This window comes from Coregonus clupeaformis, chromosome 36, assembly GCF_020615455.1.
Source record: "Coregonus clupeaformis isolate EN_2021a chromosome 36, ASM2061545v1, whole genome shotgun sequence".
NCBI lineage: Eukaryota > Metazoa > Chordata > Actinopteri > Salmoniformes > Salmonidae > Coregonus > Coregonus clupeaformis.
This window is the reverse complement of record NC_059227.1, coordinates 15,760,740-15,783,574: the sequence shown is the minus strand read 5'-3', so window position 1 is coordinate 15,783,574 and position 22,835 is coordinate 15,760,740. Positions and strand designations below refer to the sequence as shown.

At 43.8% G+C, this 22,835-nt stretch overlaps 1 protein-coding gene and 1 pseudogene across 1 annotated transcript; one reads left to right on the top strand and one right to left on the bottom strand.

Moving 5' to 3' along the window:
• The first annotated feature begins 95 nt into the window (after positions 1-95).
• Positions 96-7,235, top strand: LOC121552900 (eukaryotic translation initiation factor 2 subunit 1). Its single transcript, XM_041865994.2, has 8 exons — positions 96-214; positions 954-1,196; positions 1,377-1,456; positions 1,903-2,054; positions 2,526-2,632; positions 3,469-3,566; positions 3,716-3,859; positions 6,558-7,235. Exons 2-8 carry the CDS (start codon positions 956-958, stop codon positions 6,681-6,683), a joined length of 948 nt encoding a protein of 315 aa, XP_041721928.1. The 5' UTR covers positions 96-214; positions 954-955; the 3' UTR covers positions 6,684-7,235.
• Positions 7,236-7,557: 322 nt separating this feature from the next.
• Positions 7,558-22,455, bottom strand: LOC121552778 (annotated as a pseudogene).
• Between the last annotated feature and the right edge of the window lie 380 nt (positions 22,456-22,835).

Sequence of the window (22,835 nt, the reverse complement as noted above, 5' to 3'; positions counted from 1 at the left end):
TCAGCTGGTTAGTAGTCATGTGACTGTGTCGTTAACCGCTATTGCGCTTGCGCTTGTCAACCCCAGCGCTTTCTCTTCCGGGTCGAAAAATTAGCACACCACCGATGCATTTGAAGTTGTAGCAATCGGGCCTAATTTGCTAGCTACATATTTGAAGAACAATTTTCACGTTTAAAAAAATTCCACAGTATTGTTCTCTAACCATACGATACAGGTAAGGCATCTACTCGAATCACTGCAAACAAAACAGCTGTTTGCCGGAGTTTTGAATAACTGGCTAAGTTAGTACCTAGCTACTGATGCTATAGGTGCATGTGCCGCATGTATGAGCTAACGGGTTAGCTGGGTGGCTAGCTAGCTAAATTATCAGTTTTGTGTGTGAATAAATGTGGATGCGTTGACGTCTAACGTTATAGATCAGACTGAAGACATAGATCCATGTTGACAGTTGTTTAGTCTTGGAAGTGTATATGGCACAGTGTTAGTAACACCCGCTCTAGCCAGCTACAGTAGCTAGCAAACGGTAAGGAAGGTGATGACGTTGTGAGTGTAAAAGGATAACTACATGACTGAGAAATGACTGACATTTTGTTCCGTTATTGCAATCTAGCGGCACCAGATCACTTCTACTTGACCCCCCCCCCAAAAAAAAAAAAACCTCCCTTCAATAGTTCCAATACTGTTACCAAGAATGATTGACAAAAGATAACTACCTCTGTATATCATGAGAATCTATTCCATCTTATTCGTGATGTGACTATCCAACCAAATGTACATCCCATTTACCATTTCCCTCTTTTTAACCTAATGACCTCTCATTCAATTGCTCTCTAGAGTTTAATCCGACTGTTTAAAACCCATTGTAAGTATATGGAATAGCATATCTCAACATATCAAATGTCTCTGGTTTCATTATATTGGCCTCTGTCCTATTGTCTCCCTAACCCTACCAGCGATGCCGAACCTTAGCTGTAGGTTCTACCAGCACCGGTTCCCTGAGGTGGAGGATGTGGTGATGGTGAACGTGCGCTCCATCGCCGAGATGGGCGCCTACGTCAGCCTGCTGGAGTACAACAACATTGAAGGCATGATCCTGCTGAGCGAGTTGTCGCGCCGACGTATCCGCTCCATCAACAAGCTCATTAGGATCGGACGTAATGAGTGCGTGGTGGTCATCCGAGTGGACAAAGAGAAGGGTGAGGCGGGATTTGAGTGTGTCCAGTCGGTAAAATCAAGATTGTGTGTGTATGCGTGTTGGTCATCTGAGTGGACAAAGAGAAGGGTGAGTGTGTCCGGTCAAGAAATGTAGACCGGGTGTGTGTGTGTACACATTGTGTTATAGGTAAACAAATAATTATATTGTCAACTCTTTGCAGGGTACATTGATTTATCAAAGAGAAGAGTTTCGCCAGAGGATGCTATCAAATGTGAAGACAAATTCACCAAATCTAAAACCGTAAGTCAGGTTCACCGTCAACACTCAGCCACGTGCCGGAGGATGCTGTAATATACAAAACTCTATTTATCATTCCGTTCCACCGATGTCATAAACTCTCAGACATTTGTGTAACCTGGTCCCAGATCTGTTTGTGCTGTACAGCCTACCACTGTCGTCGTTGGGATGAAAATGACCATAGTAGTCCGTAAGAAAGCACAAACAGGGCCGTATTCATAAAGCATCTTAGAGTGGGAGTGCTGATTTAGGATCAGTTTAGCCTTTTAAATCATAATGAATATGATTACATGAACAGGGGGCACCTGATCCTAGATCAGCACTCCTACTCTGAGAAACTTTATGAATACGGCTCAGATCTTGGACCAGGCTAACATTTGTGAGTCTTCCCTCTTGACCAGAGGTGATATCGAGGTATAAATGTTTTTATGGTGTGGCGTCCGTGGCAGGTGTACAGTATCCTTCGACACGTGGCTGAGGTGCTGCAGTACACTAAGGACGAGCAGCTGGAGAGCCTGTTCACGCGCACCGCCTGGGTGTTTGATGAGAAGTACAAGCGTCCGGGATACGGCGCCTACGACGTCTTCAAACAGGCTGTATCGTGAGTATCGGGACTCTTCTTCTATACATTGAATATACATATACCCTTTTCATATGGCTGAGCCAAGCTGTACTAGGCTGGCTTGGTTACGCATTCTCCATAGTTGCTGGAACCATGATGGAAAGGACAATGTGAAAATAATATATCCGAGCCAGCACAGTGTGGCTGAACTACCCTATAGTGTGAATGTTTACAATGAGACTAAGACCTTCATGTAGTTCTGTCCTTGAGCTGTCCTTGTCTATTATTGTTCTGTATTATGTCATGTTTTGTGTGGATCCCAGGAAGAGTAGCTGCTGCTTCTGCGACAGCTAATGGGGATCCTAATAAAATACCATCTGTCATTCTTAGTAAGAGATGGAAGCAGATATTGTAGGCGGGTGTGAAATGGGTTGTAGTGTAGTGTTTGCCTCCAATCTCCTCATATCATTTAGTCAGATATCCATGCTCAAAATGTTTAATTTTTCCCAGTGACCCTGCCATACTGGATGGGCTGGACCTGACAGAGGAGGAGAGGGCCGTGCTCATTGACAACATCAACAGGCGACTCACTCCACAGGCTGTCAAAATCCGAGCAGGTCAGACAGAGACCACAGCACACTCAACATTAACAGTGCAATCAAGATTTACTACACATGTTAGAGAAGATCAATGGGGGGGAAAAGATCCATAAATGGCAGGGAGATTTTTTTTAAAGTAAAGAAGGAGGCCTGTACACTGCAATGATGATACTTAAGTGACGTTTATACAAATATTAAGAGGCGAAATCCGATTAGCATATTAGGTTACAGCAGGATTTATACTACAACGTGTTTTGACCAAACAGGTCTTCTTTGGGGATGGTCATTTGCATTTTTATTTAATTTTTTACATTTTAGAGGCATTTCATTTTGGCAGTTTTAAAGATAATTTCCTTCAATTCTACACATTTTGCTGTGCAGCTGAGAGAACATGTTGCAGATTTACTGCAATTCTATGCATTTTGCCATGGCTAAAGCTGTGTTCTTTTGCTCAAACATAATAGCAAAATCTATACTGCTAAATTCATTGTTTTAGGATTATAATTTATTTAGAAACATTTTTCCCACACTGTTTGGACTTAGGCGACCCGGAAAAACGATTAGGCAGCCCGCCCAAGGATTTCAATGGCAGAAAAATACTTGGCTACCTGATGAAGTCTTGTTGGGTCAATATTTCCATATTTGATATGTGTAGTTAAACAAATGTGTGTAGTGGAACAATTATGTGCCTACACAAATATGTAAAGTAGAGACGTATGCTACATTATGTTCATTGATTCGTTTGCCAGAGTGGCATGTTGATTATTGAACTCCTCTGAAGTTTTCAAATTAGAAACATGGCGACTTTACCCTTTATTTTCTTTAAACAATCAATTTTACTATCGTCCTTGCAGACATTGAGGTGGCATGCTACGGGTATGAGGGCATCGACGCTGTGAAAGACGCACTGAGGGCGGGGCTTAGCTGCTCGACAGAGGCCATGCCCATCAAGGTAGGTTGCATCGAGGAACTCTCATACTCTATAAGTATTATCTATTTAATGATATTTCTATATCTGTTTAATTTGTCATTCTTTTTCTATGGTCAACCCCAACTTTCTCGAAGGTGTTATATGACTGCTCGAGTGCGTTCTCTTCCTAGATTAATCTGATAGCACCGCCACGCTACGTTATGACCACAACCACTCTGGAGCGCACCGAGGGCCTGTCGGTTCTCAACCAGGCCATGGCAGCCATCAAGGAGAGGATCGAGGAGAAGAGGGGCGTCTTCAACATCCAGATGGAGGTGAGGCTGAAGATATGCCTTCAGAAAGTATTCATACTCCTTGACTTATTCCACATTTTGTTGTTACAGCCTGAATTCGAAATTGATTAAATAGGCTCATCTATACACAATGCCCCATAATGACAAAGTGAAAATGTTTTTTGAAATATTAGCACATATATTGAAAATGAAGTAGAGAAAGTATTCACACCCCTGAAGCAATACATGTTAGAATCACCTTTGGCAACGATTACCGCTGTGAGTCTTTCTGGGTAAGTCTAAGAGCTTTGCACACCTGGATTGTACAATATTTGCACATTATTATTTTTTTAAATTCTTCAAGCTCTGTCGTTGGTGGTTTTCAAGTCTTGTCATAGATTTTATGTCAAAAAGGTTATCGTCCTGCTGAAAGGTGAATTTGTCTCCCAGTGTCTGTTGGAAAGCAGTCTGAACCAGGTTTTCCTCTTATGATATTTCCTGTACTTGGCTCTATTCCATTTATTTTTATCCCAAAAAAACTCCCTAGTCCTTGCCGATGACAAGCGTACATGATGCAGCCACCACCATGCTTGAAGATCTGAAGAGTGGTACTCAGTGATGTGTTGTTGGATTAGCCCCAAACATAACGCTTTATATTGAAGTTAATTTCTTTGCCACATTTTATGCAGTTTTACTTTAGTGCCTTATTGCAAACAGAATTCATGTATTGGAATAATTTTTATTTTGTACAGGCTTCCTTGTTTTCACTCTGTCATTTAGGTTAGTATTGTGTAGTAACTACAATGTTGTGGTTCCATCCTCAGTTTTCTCCAATCACTGCCATTAAACTCTGTAACTGTTTTAGTCACCATTGGCCTCATGGTGAAATCCCTGAGCGGTTTCCTTCCTCTCCGGCAACTGAGTTTGGAAGGATGCCTGTATCTTTGTAGTGATACACCATCCAAAGTGTAATTAATAACTTCGCCATGCTGAAAGGGATATTCAATGTCTGCTTTTTATGTTTACCCATTTACCAATAGCTGCCATTCTTTGTGAGGTGTTGGAAAACTTCCCTGGTCTTTGTGGTTGAATCTGTGTTTGAAATTCACTGCTCGACTGAGGAGCCTTACAGATAATTGTATGTGTGGGGTACAGAGATGAGGTAGTCATTCAAAAATAATGTTAAACACTATTATTGCACACAGTGAGTCCATGCAACTTATTATGTGACTTGTTAAGCAAGTTTTTACTCCTGAACTTATTTAGGCTTGCCATGACAAAGTGGTTGAATACTTATTGACTCAATACATTTCAGCTTTTCATTTCTAATTAATTTGTAAACATAACAATTTCGTGATATCCAATTAGTAGTTACAGTCTTGTCCCATCTCTGCAACTCCCATACGGACTCGGGAGAGGCGAAGGTCGAGAGCCATGCGTCCTCCGAAACCCGACCCTGCCAAGCTGCACTGCTTCTTTACACACTGCTTACTTAACCCGTAAGCACCAATGTGTCGGAGGAAACACCGTACAGCCCGGCCCGCCACAAGGAGTCGCTAGAGCACGATGGGACAAGGACATCCCGGCCAGCCAAACTCTCCCCTATCCCGGACGACGCTGGGCCAATTGTGCGCCGTCTCCTGGTTGCGGCCAGCTGCGACACAGCCTGGGATTGAACCCGGGTCTGTAGTGACGCCTCTAGCACTGCGATGCAGTGCCTTGGACCGCTGAGCCACTCGGGAGGCCCATTTGTAAACATGTCTAAAAACATAATTCTACTTTGACATTATGGGGGATTGTGTGTAGGCCAATGCCAAAAAGTCTAAATTTAATCCATTTGAAATTCAGGCTGTAACACAACCAAAATGTAGAAAAGGTCAAGGTGTGTGAATACTTTCTGAAGCCACTGTAGATACAGTACATGGTTGGGTGAGAAAATAATGGAGAGCTGGGTGGTCTCAGTTTGCCAGTAGTGTGAGGGAATACCAAAGTACTAAGCGAAAGTGGCGGAAGGTGGTTTCTCTCTTCGTGGCCTTTGACGCCACTTCTCATGAGGTGCATGTGTCATGTCCAACTATGTCATTAATGAGAAGAAGCTCAATATACAAAGAAACATGTTTATCATACAAAAGAGCCCAAAGTCCGATTGATGTTTCAAATGTTTACTCAGCGAATATGTACCAGCTGAATACATACATTCAATACAGTGCAGTTTCCCTTTATGCCCTTAGATGTACTTAAGTACTTTTCCATTTTCATCACCCAGGATTTCTCCATGTGTATCTTACCAATCAGGAGAGGCCTTGAGTAATTGGGAGTGCACATTCCTGCAGGCCACTAAATAATTACACTTATCATACACAAAGAGCTTGAACCTAACAATACTTTAAGAGGATATAAAACAGTAATACAAAGCAGTCATTTACAATCTATCAGTAAATAACAACTTGTGCCGTCTTCTCTTACTAGCACCGATTTTTTTATAGTTAGCGGCTATTTAAAGTTTTACTTTCAATAATATATTGATGTTTTACCTACCTTTTACTATTATTATAATAATTATTATTAGGTGGGTGCTTATATTTGTCCTATTTCACACGTGAATTTGATATATTTTTTTGTGCATATCCCACTCCCTGAGTGAATTCATTGATTATGTGCACTGATTTATAAGTCTGTCTGGATAAGAGCATCTGCTAAATAACTAAATGCGGTGTAACGTTCTTGTTATCCCCCCCAGGCGAAGGTGGTGACTGATACGGACGAGACAGAGCTGGCCCGTCAGCTAGAGAGGCTAGAGCGGGAGAACGCAGAGGTGGACGGCGACGACGAGGATGGTGAGATGGAGGCTAAAGCAGAGGACTAGTCAGTCAGCCAGCCCTGAAAGAAGAAGGGATGGTTGGAAGAAAACAAAAGGATGGACAGACCTGCTCATAGTCACGCCGTCCAACAGATGTGTAACTTAACTCTCATATTACATAAACAGAGGTATTCACCGGCAAATAACCCTCTAAATTGACAATTAGGGACTTCTAAGAGGATGGAGAGAAACATACATTGCTATCCTCTCAAGTCTAGAAATGGATAGAATGAAATGTTTTAAAGCAAATAAGGCAAACTGTACCAGTAACCATTCTACAGTACGAACACCAATTTGGATCAATTATACCCATATATGCAGAAAACTGTTTACAAGCAGTGGCCTTTTACTTTCTTGAAGAAGAACCCAAGTGGCTGTGTCCATTGCAAGTTCACAGGAAGTGATGTGTGTGAAGCGGGATAGGCTCTAGTCTTGTGTCTGATACTGCTTTGGATGACTTATGTGCTGTTCCTCTTCCAGTAGAATGGATTTTTACTGGCAGGATCTTGCTCTTGTGTAGCTCACTACATCAATAAAGTTCTGCAAGTTTGATCTCAATGGTTTTGTTGGTAAATATGTGGAGTTGGGTATGAATTGCAGCTGTGCTCAGATTGTGTGGAAGAAAATGTATTGTGTAGAATAGTTACATTTATGTTATTGCCATCGGCAACATGCACATTAACAAGCCCCTAGTATTCAAACTTTAATAGCACAATGAATGGCTATCCTAAAGTGCTTGTACCATGTATCCATGGTGCTTCATACTAACAGACAATTCTGGTAAAATATCTAGTAAATACCAATTTATAGTAAGGGTGTATGCAAGACTCACTAGGCCACATCAGGATATTTATCTATTGACAAAACCCAAGTACACAATTATAAAAAAATCTTTATTCAAAACAAATTTCCACAGATACAAAAACAAAATGGAGACAATGTTTTCACAAATCAGTATCCTTTAAGCTTGTCTTCCCAAATTAACATTTCCAGGTGGTGCCGTTCCTGTGTGTTACAGCATCGAGACCAACCAACCACAAGTCAGAAATGCTCAATAGCTGGCATATCATCCTCAAATAGCAGACTTTATAGAAAGTATTGTTTGTAATACAAAGACAAATCTAATCTACTTAAAGGTCTACCCTTCTCATAAACAGAAGTTTCACTCAGCAGATGCCACAGAAACAGCAGTCCAATTTTTCTTTTTTTATGATAGAAGTTGAATGGTTGAGTACTAATATCACAAAACTATAGAGAAACAGCGGTGAGATGCTTTTCAGTGAACTTCTTTCCAAGGCTTAGTATCTATGTTCTCTTCTTTAACCATTAACCTCTTATCTAGCTCCACTGTCACCCTTGGGAACATCCAACTCAAGCCAAGAGACTGTAGTAGGGCCATTGTCCAAGTGGTTGCTTTCATGCATCTTCAATAAGCACTTTGTCAGTCATTCAAGTACACACACAAGTAGGCTATACACCAATACAAAGTCAGCAGCTGCAGTAGAGACATGTACCAGAGTCTATTGGAAGAATGAGAAAACGGGAGCTCAACGTGTGAAAGCTGTTGTTGGGGTATTATTAGGTTGAGCCCATTCTTTGATTTTAGGCTGCTCAAATGGAGAAGTCTTTTTGGTGACTGATAACACTAAAGTCAGATTACTCTATTAGAACAAGTTGGATTTGTTCAGTGCTTTCTTGGGTTTCTTATTTCACCAGCCCAATCTTCTTGGCTTCCGTTTCGTAGATCAGCAACCTCCACATCTTGACGATGAAGACCTCTGCTTCTTCATCCAGAACCTTGGTGTAGAGAAACAATATTGCAGTTAGATTAATGATTTAGTACTTTTAACAACTTTTCTTTAAATCAGGAGATCAAAAGGGGTTCACCAAGGCTCTGTTTTAAGGCCTGTTTAATACTTCGACCTAAACTCTAAAAAAAAAATCTCTGCAAATACAGTTAAAAATAGGTTTTAGCTGGACAGACCATTCTGAGAATGTTCCCAGTCTATTTCTTGGGATACTCACCATGGCAACATCATCCAAGATACCCTGTGGTGTACCATGAGCCATCACCTGGGGGAGGAGAGGTCAAAATTAAGGAATCAGAATGAAACTCTGCCAAAACACCCAGCTCCCCAGTAAATTGCATCGCAATCACACTTACACACCTTTGAGCAGACAAAATCGACTAGCGTAGCCTCCTCTTCTCCAATGTACTCAATGATCTTTTTATTGATCCAGGGGCGTATGCGTCGATCCATCAGAGTCTGGGAAGGACAGTCAGACATACTTTAGTCACTGCACCAGAGATTATTCATATAGGTCTGTACCAGTATTGTAGGGATACACATTATCAAAATGTTCATGGTTTGTCATTGAATTATCAAACCAACCATACTTCCTCCCTGGTTTCCAGTCGGTTTCTGCGCTCTTGCCAACACATTATAGAATTAGTTGTCAAAAGAGCAGAAACAGACGAATGCAGGGTACTGCCACATCCTATCCTCACCGAGTCCACGGCGGACCAGTCCAGCGGGTAGGAGAACAGCTCCGTCTTGCCCGTGGGGATCTTCTCGATCAGGCTCTTGATGTGCTTGCGCTTCTCCTCTGTGTTGGCGCCCTTGATGGCTGCCAGGCCCGAGGCCCCGTCCACCACACTCTGGAGGTTCTTGTCCTCATCGCCGTAGTCCAGTGGCACCAGCTTGCGCTTGCGGGGAGCCTCGTCCGCCTCCTCGTCGTCGAATTTGTTAAAGACACTGTCCACAGTGAGCTTCTTGCGTTTGATGGCCACGTTGGGCTGGCTGGGGCTGCTAGTGGCTCCTGGAGAGAGAGATTTAGAAATTATACTCAATGAAGAAAGGCTTCAAGTATGTCTGAAACAGGACAGTTCTATTTCATTGATATCTTAAAGCAGTTTGAGTGACAGTTCTCGCCCAAAATTAAAGTTTGTCAGGCCACAGCCCAAGACATCTGTTGTGCAGATACAGCTATATGCCTCAATCTAAAATGAATGGTAAAGATAGGCACAGTCTTATTTCATGATTTTATTTGGTCCCGATCTTTCCCCTTCATTAGGGATTGAGGCACTTCAATTGGATCTACACAACAGATCATGTATCCTGGTAGTTAGTTAGCATTATAGTAGTTGTCTTTATATTATCTCCAGATGATTCTAGACCTAGCTTGTCCTTCCTGTCCCACCGACAGAACTCACCCAGTTTGAGACTGAGGCCGATCTTGGGGCGGAACTCTTCCTGGGGCAGGGTCTCGTGAGGGGGCGAGTTCTCGTGGGGGATGATGATGCCGCAGGGCGACTCGTCCCCGCCACCAGGCGTGTTGGGGGTGGCGCCCCCGCTGGCCGACGAAACAGAGGGGGCCGCCGTGATTGGCCGCAGCGTGGGCTTCAGGCAGGGCTTGGACCCCGATTGGTCATCGTCATCAAACTCCTCCTCCCCCTCTTCCACATCATCATTATCATCAGAGTGGGGGTGGTGATGGTGGGGTACGTGGTGGTCCCCCCTGTCTCTATCCCCTCTCTCCATCTCCCGGTCTCGATCCCCTCTCGCTCTCTCACGGTCTCGATCCCCCCTCTCTCTCTCCCGGTCCCTATCCCCCCTCTCTCTCTCCCGGTCTCGATCCCCCCTCTCTCTCTCCCGGTCTCGATCCCCCCTCTCTCTCTCCCGGTCTCGATCCCCTCGGTCTCGCTCCCCTCGGTCTCGCTCCCGGTCTCCTCGGCGGTCCCGGTCCTCCCGTGGGACCTTGTGCACCCGCTCCTCCTCGGGATCGGGCTCCGGCTTCACCGGGGGCTGGCGCAAACGCTCCGCCTCCTCTTCCATCTGGACCAATCGGTAAAGAGAAGCAGTGTGAGACAAGGGGCTTACACAATCAGGAAAGTGGATACACTCGCACACACCTAACGTTATTGTGTAGCCAAGATAGCCAGATGGATAGAGACCCATTTACAACGCAGACATATAGACAAAGGGATCTGAGGAGAAGATGACCTTCAGGCACACACACAGTCAGATACACACACACACACACTCTCTCTCTCTCTCTCTCACCCTGCGTATCTCAGCCTCGGGGTCTGGGTGTCCCTCGGCCAGCAGTCTCTGTCTGATCTCCTCCAGCTCCTCCTTCTCTCTCTTCCTGTCGCGCTCGTCCACCTCAGTCTCCTTCTCCCGGTCTCTCAGACGCTTCTGCAGTGCGCTGCCCCTAGGGGTCGCACACGGAATAACACCTTTTATAACAATAGCCCTGACACCCAATGCATGTCTTAGTGATTTTTTAAAGTAGGGTTGTTTATTTTATTTCACTTCCTAAATGCCGAAGCCAAAAAGGTGTAATAATGTTGACGTTTCAGGCCGCCATCACCTTGGCCGTTTACATTATCGACATTAAAATGGCCTCCATTATATATTATATTCTGATTTATTTTCTGTAGTATGTAGACCTAGCGGATCAGCATCATAAATTAATTAAATTTCTCCGCTTATTTAGTGCTGGTTGTCACCTGTAGTACTTAGGATCATCTCTGTCGTCATCATAGTCCTCTAGGAACTCCTTCAGCCTTTTGCTTTCTTTAGTCTGTAGGACACAATGATGAATGTAAACACATACGAATATGTCTATGGTAGGACCCTTCAAACCAAAAGGACATCATTTCACGTCCGGCTCAGTGGTAAACCTGAGTCCTGTTCAGTAGTGGGGCCCAGCGTAGCAAAATGTTTTGCAACGGACAATGAAAATTGGCGTTCCTATTGGACAAGTTCAGGTAGTACCTCCCCCTGTTTCAAAAGGTTTTCTCCCTGCTAAATACAACCCAGGATTGCCATGCGTGGGTGAAAACAGGGTTTGTGTTTCTTCCTACCATCTCTCTCCTGCGCTCTTCCTCCCGCTCAGACTCCTTGGAGTAGTCTCGAGCCTTCTTCCTCTCGCGGATCTCCCAGTTTTTCAGACGCTTCAGACAGATATGAGACAGGAATTAAGCAACATTTCATAGCCAACACACACATCATTCTCAATCCACTGTAAGCAATGCTAAGTGTGTGCGTGAAGCTACCTCTTGATAGGCTGCCTCCTTGTCTCGGAGCTTCCTCTCCAGCCTTCTCCGCTCGTAGACCTCCTCCTCATCCTCCTGGTCACGCTTCTTGTCCTTGTCTCTGTCGCGACTCACCTCTCTGTGAATCACATCACCAACCTAGTTATTTACCTCCCAATCATTCCTTCCTTCCTTCATTCACAATTCATTGCTTTATTTAAAAACACACACCTGGATTGGCTGCGGTCCTTGCTCCTGTCGCGGCTCCTCTCCCTTTCCCACTCCCTCTCCCGTTCTCTCTCTTTCGTCCGGTTGCGGTCACGATCGCGGTCTCGGTCACCTCTGTCCCGTTCGCGGTCTCTCTCGCGCTCCCGCTCCCTCTCCTTTTCGCGCTCTTTCTCCCGCTCGCGGTCCCGGCGCTCCCTCTCACGTTCCCTCTCCTTGTCCCTCTCCCGTCGCTCGCGCTCAAACTCTGCACGCTCCTTCTCCTTCTTGTCCTTCTCCTCCTCCAGTTTCTGCAAAGAGAACAGAGGAGGTTGATAAGTTGGAGGCTCCGGGAGGACAGCCATGCAACAGAACAGGAGCACAGTGAGGCTGGCTCACACACTTCTCTATAAGTGCACAGAAGTGGCTTCCAGGCTCTGGGGGCAGAGGGGACTACTGTAACAATGTAGATTCCTGTTATCGAAGGATGAAGTAGTTAGATAAAGGCTGACATTTTGGCACAACAGGCACTCCTTGGCAGGGCTAAGAGTTTCTATGGGAAAATAACAACAAGCTTTCATGAGACACGGCACTTCTTTGTCCATGTATAGCATGTTTTTGTTTTTTACTGAGAACCTTGGGGGCCAAATAAAAATTTGGCCTGCGGGCCGCCAGTTGCAGACCCCTGAAAGTATCAATATAGTACAATGATTGTTTAGCACATACAGGGTGACTTACAAGCCAACTAAAGACACTGGAAACCACTTTGAGGTCAAAGAAGACATCTTGTTGGCCATGTCAAACGTCACAGGCATTCAAAAACAAGAAAAAGGCGCTGCTTGATAGACAACGCTTTTTCTCTCCAAAGTCAGTGTCCTCATTACAAGAGAAACAAAAAAAAAGGCGTCAATCCTTTTGTTAAACTAGTTGTTGGTGACTTACAGGTGTTGAACTACGGATTTCAGCCCGTCGCTGCCCCTACAAGCCTATAAAAGTTAGGCCTGGGAGGAAAAGCAGGTCAAACGATACACAGGGGGGGGAATCAAGAGGTTCTCTCACTTTCTCTCAAACAAATCATCAAAAACAACCGTTAACTTCTATGGGGTACATTGTCAAAAACAGAAAGCTGTGAAACATCCTGGTACATATTTTTTTCAATACATTTTCTGGACAGGTAAATTAAATCGTAGAGGCTCTTACCCCTGCTTCAGTCTTCAGTAGTTCTCCCATGACTCGCTTTCCCAGACACACACTAAGAGACAACTCCCTCCTAGCACTACACTCATGGCTCCCCATGTACTCTTAACTGATTTACAGACTATTACAAACCATGCATTCTGAATGCATTGTGAGGCTCAAGTTTGTGTTGGGTTTTTGTGAAATACACAGTGAGACCACAGGTTACCTATGGGCCTTTCCCACAAGGGCAGACAGCCAAAAGCAGTCCATTATGCCATAACGAACAACCGATGGTTGTTCTCCTGGACTGACCCAAACTACAGAGCCACGGGTCTAGTGCAGCTTAAGACTAAAAGCAAGGAAAACAACAGGCAGAAAAGGAGATATGGGAGAATAGAGAAAAGAGAGCACAGGTACTATGGGTGGAAGGGATCGGATTGGTTATTCTTCCTACTTTAACTTACCTTGCTCTGCGTTCTACTGGTGACAGCTTGGGCATAGAGTAACTGCAGGTACACTACTATCCCCTCCTATATGAACCATAGGCCTTACCATTTGTGCTTGAGACAAGAACTCATTACGTATTACTAGTACCTCCTTTACTGCAAGTCTACCGCTGTAGATAATGAACTATGAACAGAACACAAATAATGGGCACATGAAATTGAAGATAAAGAGGGTGAATGGCAATTAGAATCAGGAAGAAAAAGACAGACAAGTTCAGAAAAGAAGGGAGAAAGGCTAGAGTGACAGACCGAAAGAGACAATCAAAGAAAATAAGAGAGAGAGAGATAGAGGGACTGACAGGTGGACACAGGACGAGGAGAGATAGAGAAAAGCCCTAACACACACTCATCCACAGGGTGGGTAGGAACTCACCTGGCTAGTCTTCAGAACGCAGAGTGCTGTGGAGGGGCGCCCCCCCCCTGCTATAACAGTACAATCTACAGCCCAAATCACTGCAGTGGTTATTGACTGAGTCTCAGTGACTTGACTTTTACACACACATTATGTAGAATGAACATATTTTACAGAGGACTCACACAGGTTCACTGGCCTCTCTGGCTTGCGGACAACATGATAAATAGATGGAAATCGAATCAGCGTGGTTTTCTGTCCCCATAAAAGCAAGACCAACATTATGTTGACATGTATCTAATGGAAAGGGTTGGCTGTGTGTTGTTGAGAGGTTCTCATTAAGTTCAACAACCTCAAACACCACCGTATGCCAGAGTGCCTGTGCAGTTGCCCCTATGCGAATCCTCGAGAGGGGAGCGCCCAGTATATGTACAAAATAAAGGAAAGCTCATACTTACATGCTATCCTCGACAACTTTTTCCAAAGCTCTGAGATTCATCTTGCTTTAGTCACCATATGATCTCTATCATAATGGTGGGGTTTAATGAATAGATTAGCTTTAAGGTAACTTTACATTATCGCCATGCATTTTGTTTGTGTGTGATGAATGAGTTATGGATCTAGCCATCTATACTGTCACACCTAAATATCCTAATATATACAAAATAAATGTCCCGCCGACACGAGTCAAATTAGGTTTGAAAACGGTGACAATGCTACAAATCTGACAATTAAAATCGGTTTGGAACAGGTACTGTAGCCAACATAGAAATTACATTTTTAAAATCCAGATATGTCACAATTCGAGATTTTTTAGCAAGGTATGCAATATTTTGATGTAAAAATTAAACTGTTTTCCCATCCTAAATTTAGACCAGGGATGGGCAACTGGTGGCCCGTGGGCCTTTTGAATTTCGAAATGTGGTTGTGCATCAGCAGTTTTACTCTTGTTTTGTCAGTCACTGATAGTCAGTCAATTAGCCCATGTCAGCTAAAATGTTTTAGATTGCCAAGTTAGTTTAGCGGCCAGCTATCTAAACTTGTTATCATGGTCGAATTACCGGCCGGGGGCCCCCGTTGATTTTGTTAGTCAGATAACATAAAAAACTGCTAACCTTTTTCCACCCCATGGCAAAATGTGTAGAATTGCAGGAAATTATCTGTAAAACAGCTAATTTTCCTCTTCGCCCCATGGCAAAATGAGTAGAATTGCATGAAACTGGCTATAAAATTGCAAAATCTTTTCTCTGCCCTATGGCAAAAGGTGTAGAACTGCAGCAAACTTGCTTTAAAATTACAACATTTTCTCTACACCCCATGGCAAAATGTGTAGAATTGCACAAAATTAACTAAAAGATGTCTCCGTTGTCAAGAGGGGGGCCACTAAAAAAAGAAACTCTGTGTGTGTGTGTGTGTTGTGGGGGGTATGGATATGGGTACGCAGACCCACGAGCAACTGCGCCCCCTCATGATGAGTTCAGATTGTGGCCCCCACCCCCATCAGAGTTGCCCATCCCTGATATAGACTATATAAACAGGTCCTTGCAGAAGTGTCCACTACCAGTGAGTGTGAAAACCAAAAGGAGTGTACTAGTAGTGTGTGCAGCTTCTTTTCCAAAACCTGCAATGTGAGTGAGAGAGATTAATAAGGTACTGTACCTTGTGGGTGTCGCGGAATTTACTGATCTCTCTAGAAATCAGGTCTCTCTTGTCATCCTCCAATCCGTCAATTGCGTTGATATCCTCCTAAGGGACAATGGGAGGCAGGAAGAAAGGACAGTGTTCAGAGTCATGCTGTCAACTTTGAACCAGACTGACACAAAAAACTATTTGATTAATACAAATGATAAAATCGGTAGTCTTCCTCAAATTAAGGGGATGATGACAGACTCTTTGCGAGGGGGGGGGTCTGATTTCATTGGTCCTCAGTCATTTCATTTAGGGTAAATGGAGTTAACCTGCCCCAGAGCAGGTTAGTTCTGAAGGATTGGTTGCCATAGAAAATGTCCCTGGCTAAAAGGTGAGCCCCTTACGTATGACCGGTTATCCCGAGTTGAACTCACATTGACCAAAGTTGCCTTACTAACTCCTCAAACTAGGTACAGTGGGAGAAAAAAGTATTTAGTCAGCCACCAATTGTGCAAGTTCTCCCACTTAAAAATATGAGAGAGGCCTGTAATTTTCATCATAGGTACACGTCAACTATGACAGACAAAATGAGGAAAAAAAATCCAGAAAATCAGATTGTAGGATTTTTTATGAATTTATTTGCAAATTATGGTGGAAAAATAAGTATTTGGTCAATAACAAAAGTTTCTCAATACTTTGTTATATACCCTTTGTTGGCAATGACACAGGTCAAACGTTTTCTGTAAGTCTTCACAAGGTTTTCACACACTGTTGCTGGTATTTTGGCCCATTCCTCCATGCAGATCTCCTCTAGAGCAGTGATGTTTTGGGGCTGTCGCTGGGCAACACGGACTTTCAACTCCCTCCAAAGATTTTCTATGGGGTTGAGATCTGGAGACTGGCTAGGCCACTCCAGGACCTTGAAATGCTTCTTACGAAGCCACTCCTTCGTTGCCCGGGCGGTGTGTTTGGGATCATTGTCATGCTGAAAGACCCAGCCACGTTTCATCTTCAATGCCCTTGCTGATGGAAGGTTTTCACTCAAAATCTCATGATACATGGCCCCATTCATTCTTTCCTTTACACGGATCAGTCGTCCTGGTCCCTTTGCAGAAAAACAGCCCCAAAGCATGATGTTTCCACCCCCATGCTTCACAGTAGGTATGGTGTTCTTTGGATGCAACTCAGCATTCTTTGTCCTCCAAACACGACGAGTTGAGTTTTTAGCAAAAAGTTATATTTTGGTTTCATCTGACCATATGACATTCTCCCAATCCTCTTCTGGATCATCCAAATGCACTCTAGCAAACTTCAGACGGGCCTGGACATGTACTGTCTTAAGCAGGGGGACACGTCTGGCACTGCAGGATTTGAGTCCCTGGCGGCGTAGTGTGTTACTGATGGTAGGCTTTGTTACTTTGGTCCCAGCTCTCTGCAGGTCATTCACTAGGTCCCACCGTGTGGTTCTGGGATTTTTGCTCACCGTTCTTGTGATCATTTTGACCCCACGGGGTGAGATCTTGCGTGGAGCCCCAGATCGAGGGAGATTATCAGTGGTCTTGTATGTCTTCCATTTCCTAATAATTGCTCCCACAGTTGATTTCTTCAAACCAAGCTGCTTACCTATTGCAGATTCAGTCTTCCCAGCCTGGTGCAGGTCTACAATTTTGTTTCTGGTGTCCTTTGACAGCTCTTTGGTCTTGGCCATAGTGGAGTTTGGAGTGTGACTGTTTGAGGTTGTGGACAGGTGTCTTTTATACTGATAACAAGTTCAAACAGGTGCCATTAATACAGGTAACGAGTGGAGGACAGAGGAGCCTCTTAAAGAAGAAGTTACAGGTCTGTGAGAGTCAGAAATCTTGCTTGTTTGTAGGTGACCAAATACTTATTTTCCACCATAATTTGCAAATAAATCATTAAAAATCCTACAATGTGATTTTCTGGAGAGAAAAAAATCTCATATTTTTAAGTGGGAGAACTTGCACAATTGGTGGCTGACTAAATACTTTTTTCCCCCACTGTATGTAGTATACTCCTCAGGACTAGACATTATCCCTGCCCAGACTTTTGTATACCAGCAAATACAATAGATAATTGTATTAGTATGAAATATAATTTCCCCATTTTTTTTGAACATACCATTTTATACAGTATTTTTTGCTCATCTTTATCAAGGGTGCCAATAATTTGTCATGACTGTACAGTTGACGTCAGAAGTTTACATACACCTTAGCCAAATACATTTAAACTCAGTTTTTCACAATTCCTGACATTTAATCCTTGTAAAACTTCCCTGTCTTAGGTCAGTTAGGATCACCACTTTATTTTAAGAATTTGAAATGTCAGAATAATTGTAGAGAAAATTATTTCAGCTTTTATTTCTTTCATCACATTCCCAGTGGGTCAGAAGTTTACATACACTCAATTAGTATATGGTAGCATTGCCTTTAAATTGTTTAACTTGGGTCAAATGTGTCGGGTAGCCTTCCACAAGCTTCCCACAATAAGTTGGGTGAATTTTGGCCCATTCCTCCTGACAGAGCTGGTGTAACTGAGTCAGGTTTGTAGGCCTCCTTGCTCGCACACACCTTTTCAGTTCTGCCCACAAATGTTCTATAGGATTGAGGTCAGGGCTTTGTGATGGCCACTCCAATACCTTGACGTTGTTGTCTGTAAGCCATTTTGAAACAACTTTGGAAGTATGCTTGGGGTCATTGTCTATTTGGAAGACCCATTTGCGACCAACCTTTAACTTCCTGACTGATGTCTTGAGATGTTGCTTCAATATATCCACATCATTTTCCTTCCTCATGATGCCATCTATTTTGTGAAGTGCACCAGTCCCTCCTGCAGCAAAGCACCCCCACAGCATGATGCTGCCACCCCCGTGCTTCACAGTTGGGATGGTGTTCTTCGGCTTGCAAGCCACCCACTTTTTCCTCCAAACATAACAATGGTCATTATGGCCAAACAGTTCTATTTTTGTTTCATCAGACCAGAGGACATTTCTCCAAAAAGTACGATATTTGTCCCCATGTGCAGTTGCAAACCGTAGTCTGGCTTTTTGATGGCGGTTTTGGAGCAGTGGCATCTTCCTTGCTGAACGGCCTTTCAGGTTATGTCGATATAGGACTCGTTTTACTGTGGACATAGATACTTTTGTACCCGTTTCCTCCAGCATCTTCACAGGGTTCTTTGCTGTTGTTCTGGGATTGATTTGCACTTTTCGCACCAAAGTACGTTCATCTCTAGGAGACAGAACGCGTCTCCTTCCTGAGTGGTATGACGGCTGCGTGGTCCCATGGTGTTTATACTTGCGTACTATTGTTTGTACAGATGAACGTGGTACCTTCAGGCATTTGGAAATTGCTGCCAAGGATGAACCAGACTTGTGGAGGTCTACAAAAAATTTTCTGAGGTCTTGGCGGATTTCTTTTGATTTTCCCATGATGTCAAGCAAAGAGGTACTGAGTTTGAAGGTAGGCCTTGAAATATAGGTCCTCTGTAGCTCAATTGGTAGAGCATGGCGCTTGTAACGCCAGGGTAGTGGGTTCGATCCCCGGGACCACCCATACGTAAAAATGTATGCGCACATGACTGTAAGTCGCTTTGGAAAAAAGCGTCTGCTAAATGGCATATTATTATTATTATTATATTATAGGTACACCTCCAATTGACTCAAATTATGTCAATTAGCCTATCAGAAGCTTCTAAAGCCACGACATCATTTTCTGGAATTTTCCAAGCTGTTTAAAGGCACAGTCAACTTAGTGTATGTAAACTTCTGACCCACTGGAATTATGATACAGTGAATTATAAGTGAAATAATCTGTCTGTAAACAATTGTTGGAAAAATTACTTGTGTCATGCACAAAGTAGATGTCCTAACCGACTTGCCAAAACCATAGTTTGTTAACAAGAAATGTGTGGAGTGGTTGAAAAACAAGTTTTAATGACTCCAACCTAAGTGTATGGAAACTTCCGACTTCAACAGTATATAATGTGCCCAAATACAATACAGTACCACAACCAATGCGTATCAGGTAAACGTCAAGTGCGATAAGAGAGAAGGAAGTTCCACATACCTCTTCTTTCTTCTCTTTCTTCTTCCTGCGGTGGGGGGACTCGTCATTCGAGGCAGCATTGAGCTCGCTGGCATACTCGCGGATCAGACCGTCGATGGCGCCCTTGACGACCTGATCCCGCCTCTTGGCATCCTCGTCAATCACCTCCTCCTCTTCCTCCACTTTTCCATCCTCTGCCTCTGCCTTCTAGCAGAAAGAAAAAGAGAGTGAGAGGCAGCTTCGTATTAGATCCAAGTCAACTCATCTTCAGCCTCACTTGCTGAAAAATGATTTGAAGTATAAGGGGCTATTTTGTTCCAGGCCTTTCGGCACAGAATTCCCCATTCGTTTAGCCAACCCTGCTTACTAGAGCTGGGTCCATCTTAGCCTCCACTGGATGTCACTCAGACAGACCAGCATAAGGGCAGGAGGCTGAAGTGGTTTTAATTTCATTCAAAATTTAGGACCGGTTTCCCTAACACAGATGAAGCCTAGTCCAGGACTAAAAAGCATGTTCAATAGAGATTCCATTAAAATAGATTAAGCCTAGTCCTTGACTAAGCGGTGTCCTAGAAACTATCCCATAACCTAAATTGTAATTCAACTTTCCCCTCTCCCATCCCTCCAGCTGTGTCCCCCTTCCCCACTATATTACCCACCCCATTGCCGTTGGTGCTGCTCTTCTTCTTGGCCTTGAACTCGTCCAGCTGGGCCTTGGTCTTGGCGTCCACCTTCACCAGCAGCTTTTTCGCCCCGATCGGCAGCTCGTGGAGCAGCCGCAGGGCCCGCAGCGTCGACTCGGGCTCCTTGTACTCACAGAACCCAAAAGCTGGAGAGAATGGGCATAGAGGGTTTATATCAATACACAGCCATCTGAGTCACGACCAGGAATGAGGAATAGCTTCAGCAGGGTCGTGTTCATTAGGGCATGGAATGGAAAATGTACATGAGTTTTTCTTATCAGACAAGTCCATGTAGTCACATCCTTTTTTTGTCTGTTTTCTTCCGATTAGTGCCTACTGAACAGGAGCCTGCTCATTTTTTCACTAAATAGTAGTTGCTTCACATTGGCAAAGCATGCCTTGGTGAGGGTGACATTGGACTTACATGGCGGTAGAGTACTTTAGAAGTGTTGTACCTGTTCTGTTTTTACCTTGAAGTTTTCCAGAGGCTCCTTGGACTCGCTTCCAGCTTAGGACCAGGCCACATTTCTGAAGAGTGAAAATGACTTGCTTTACTACAGGGACCTACTAAAGGACATTGATTTTTATCAGGTAAAACCAAGAAAACAAAGGAAGTAAAACATTTTGGCCAATAGAGAAACAGCTTTTATTAATCAAACCTAAAGGCTAACTGAAACAACACATGCTAAAAACAGAAGCAAAACTAACTGTCTATTCCAGAGCTGTATTATACTAGCATGACCTGTGACTAAAGACACTGCCTATACCCTAAATAAAGCTTAATGTCTCTTTCCAATACATCTGCATGCAAGTTCCCCTTCCTCACCGCCAGCAGCTGTCGAATCAACATGTCTGAGGCCTTCTCTGAGATGTTCCCTACAAACACAGTGGTGGTTGGGCCGCTGTTCTCGTCCGTCTCCTTGGCCTTCACCGGGGCGGCCTCCTTCCTTGGGGCCGCGGGCTTACTGACCACAGGCATGGAGGTGGGCACCAACACCGCAGGTGTTTGGGTCATAATACCCATGTGGACTGGTATCATTGGGGTACCTGGAATAGAGACAATCCGATAATGTATACAAAATGTATTTGGATTAAATTAATGTTTTTCTCTCAATAAAAGGTTTGCAGAGTATTCGTTATCCTTACAAATCAGTCATATTCACAATCTAGTCAAAGTTGCTGTATAATTTACATACAGACAGACCTATAGAATGCGATGACTAACCTGAAGGAAAACCAGCAAACTGTGGTGGGGGGATGCCCGGTGGCAACAGGGGTCGGTTGATATGAGGAGGGAACGACATCTTGTGGAAATCACCCACCTAAACATGGAACAAAACAAAAAACACAGTCAGAACTGTAATAAGAGAGTAGTACGAGTGAGACCCTGTCCATTTCTCAACACAAGATAACAGCACACGTGTTCAGTTGGCTTTTTTGTACTTGTGGCTGCATATGTCAGCTGACTGATATCCATCTCTAAATTACCCACCACAGGTCGTAAGTTGGATCTGTGTGGTTGAAAGAAGGCCTGGTACTAACGTTAGCCAACTTAGCTAACGTTAGCCCAGTTAGTTAGATGGCTAACTAAGTTAGTTAGAAGGCTAGCTAAGTGGGTACTGTCGTCAAATCATAGCCATGACTCTTGGTAACGTTAGCTGGCTAACTAGCCAGCTAGTTACTTATGAAAGATACATTAGCTTCACCTTGTTGGTCATATTTATCGTTTGGGTCAGCTACAACGTATCCTAATTAGTTAACTAACGTTATACTCGCTAAGTACCGTTCGAGGTTTTTGTCCTCCACAACAATCCTGGCAAGGCTAGCTTGTGTGCTGTAACTACGCTAGTTAGCAGCTAACTACCGTACCGGGCAACCATTCGCACAGTTTATGTTAGCTACTTAGCTAGCTAGATACCGTCAATAATACTCAGACAATAAAGTGAAAAACAAGCTACCGATTCAGATTTTACTTACCCAAAACCAGTCGGTTTATCGGTTAAGACGGGCGACTTCACTTCTGTGTACCTCCGGTTAGGTGGCTAAATGTGCTAGCTAGCTACTGTACATCAACCCCGCTAAAAGCCAGCGCACCAGAGATATTACAGAAAGGAAGAGATAGGGATCGTATTAGCGTAAACGTATTAACGTAAACACCCCACGCAGCAGAATGTCGACCAATCGCGCTCACGTTGTCATGATACGTCACTCAATTGCTAAACTAATCGTCACGCGTTCATATGCTGGTCGGAACAAGGAAATGTACCACTGACTGGTTGTAGTTATACATCAAGTCGGACATTTCCGAGTTCCGATTACGTTTTAGTCATTTAGCAGACGCTCTTATCCAGAGCGACTTACAGTTAGTGAGTGCATACATTTTTCATACTGGCCCCCCGTGGCAAACGCCATGCTCTACCAACTGAGCTAAACGGGATTAGTATTGAAACGCAGCATTAGTCGAGAAACCTCAAATCTGCCTATTTTCCTCGAAAGTACG